At 56.0% G+C, this 1999-nt stretch overlaps 1 protein-coding gene across 1 annotated transcript; it reads right to left on the bottom strand.

Annotated features, from left to right (window-relative positions):
• Positions 1 to 121: 121 nt before the first annotated feature.
• Positions 122 to 1996, bottom strand: LOC104527929 (acrosin-like; the record flags this gene model as incomplete). Its single annotated transcript, XM_010171777.2, is given in 5 exon segments — positions 122 to 208; positions 211 to 426; positions 633 to 778; positions 1385 to 1650; positions 1962 to 1996. Coding segments are annotated over 5 exon segments (750 nt in total), but the record flags the coding sequence as incomplete, so codon positions are not given.
• Positions 1997 to 1999: the final 3 nt, after the last annotated feature.

The following is a 1999-nucleotide window of genomic DNA, read 5'->3' as shown; positions in this document are numbered from 1 at the left end:
GCAAAGCTCTCATCAAAGAAACTCTGTTGAACCGCCCTCCCTCTCCAGCCCCCACTCCCAGTCCCTCCCATCCTGCAGCCTGGTTGCTTAGGCCTTTTTTCCCCAGTTTAAATAATTCCACCATCTTGTGGTGTGGAAATGGACAGGAAGTCAAACTGCCTGATGGTGTTGGTCTTGGCTTCTGAGGAGGCTGAAAGGAGACTTATGAAAGGAGGCTGAGCTGAAGACTGTCTGTGGCCTTGGGGTAGCCATCACTGCTGGGCGCAGTCCCATCTGTACCAAGATCCAGTCATAAAAGTGCTGAGTGGAGGTGTAGACTCCAGGCTGTTTTGGTCTTGCACAGCCTTTTCCCCAGCTGGTCAGGCCAACAAGCCAGAAGTAGTCAGCATGGTTGTCTTGGCAGACAAGAGGACCACCGCTGTCACCCTGCAGTGGAGGAGAGAGGATGAAGGTGGCATTGGCTGGCCTCTGTCAGCACTGTGGCTGGCTACTTCTCTCTCACAGCACCTGCCAGAACTTTACTGACTGCACAGAGAGGCTCTGCTCAGGTGCTGGAGCCTACAGAAGCTTGTCTGGGAGGTTGAGACAGGGCTTCCTGTGCTGCTGGGTCTCGACTGGTCGTGCGCTCCTACCTGGCAGGTGTCGATGCCACCCCACAGGTAGCCAGCACACAGGTTGTGGGGGTGGATGTCCCCTCTGTACCACCCGCTGCTGTTGCAGAGGTTGACATCAATGAGGTGGACCTTGGCCTCCTGCAGCACATCCGTGGGTAGTCCAGCTGTGAGCACAGAAAGGAATTAACAGCCAGCAGCTCTCTGCCAGTGCTCCTCCACTGTCTAGGCCAACCCCTTTACCTAGGGCTTGGTTTTGCATCTCAGAATCACAGAATCGCAGAACTACCTTCACTGGAAAAAATCTTTAAGATTATCAAGTCCAAACTTTAATCTAACACTGATAAGTCCCTGACTAACCCATGTCCCTCAGCACTATGTCTACATGACTCATCAATCCCTCCAGGGTTGGGGACTCCACCACTGCCCTGGGAAACTCCTTCCAATGCCTAAGAACCCTTTCAGGAAATTCTTCCTCATATCCTATCTCAACTGCCCTTGGCTCAACTTGAGGCCATTTCCTCTCATCCTGTCACTTGTTAGGTGGGAGAAGAGACATCTCAAAGTCATTGTACCCGTGTTTCCCTCTGTCTGGCTTTGGGGAGTGGGTCAGGCCCATCTCTCTAGTGGCATACGTCCCCGCAGCCTGGCCCTGGCTTTCCCCTCTGCTGTCAGGAAGCCCAAGCCATCTCCCCAGTGTGCCAAGCTCACTCTCACCCCCAAGCCATCTCCCCAGTGTGCCAAGCTCACACAAGTACTTTTTGGGAACTCACATCTTGCACTGGTGGAACCCCAGCCACTGACATAGCAGTTTGTCAGCTCTGACACTCTCAGCGAGGGATCAGGCACGCAGGCAAGCTGTACGTAGTCATCACACTGGAAAGGCTGGTCCAGCTCCAGCAAGGCAATGTCGTTCTCCTCCGAGACAGGAGTATAGTGTTCATGAGCCAGGAGCCGCTTAATGTGGCGCACTTGGGCCTCAGGGCCCAGGTGGGCCAAATGGGTGGCCCCAATCACCACACGCCACATCGTGATGTGCCTGGAAGGAGCTCAGAGGGAGGGGAGCCATGTGCTGCAGCAGCCCAGCAGCTCCCTGCCTTCTGCTTCCCAAGGGAGAGAGGAAAGCAGTGCTGCGGAGGGTGTGACTGCCCCAGCATGCCCTGGGCTGAAGGAACGTCGAGCTGGAGGCTGTGAGGAAGCAGTGGCACGAGCCCAGCCTTCTCCTCAGCAGTCAGTCCCTCGGCTGGGCTGGGGAGAGCCCAGGCAAGGGGGCATACTGTGAGGAAACAGGATGGGAGTAGCACGTGGTGCTGTGGAGAGGGCACCTGCCCATCCCCTGGTCCTCCTTACCTGGCCATGATGAAGCAGTGGGCTGCGGTGAGGACCCA

This window comes from Antrostomus carolinensis, unplaced genomic scaffold, assembly GCF_000700745.2.
Source record: "Antrostomus carolinensis isolate BGI_N321 unplaced genomic scaffold, ASM70074v2 scaffold24797, whole genome shotgun sequence".
Classification (NCBI taxonomy): domain Eukaryota; kingdom Metazoa; phylum Chordata; class Aves; order Caprimulgiformes; family Caprimulgidae; genus Antrostomus; species Antrostomus carolinensis.
Note: the sequence above shows the minus strand (reverse complement) of the source record. Positions and strands in the feature narration are given on the sequence as shown.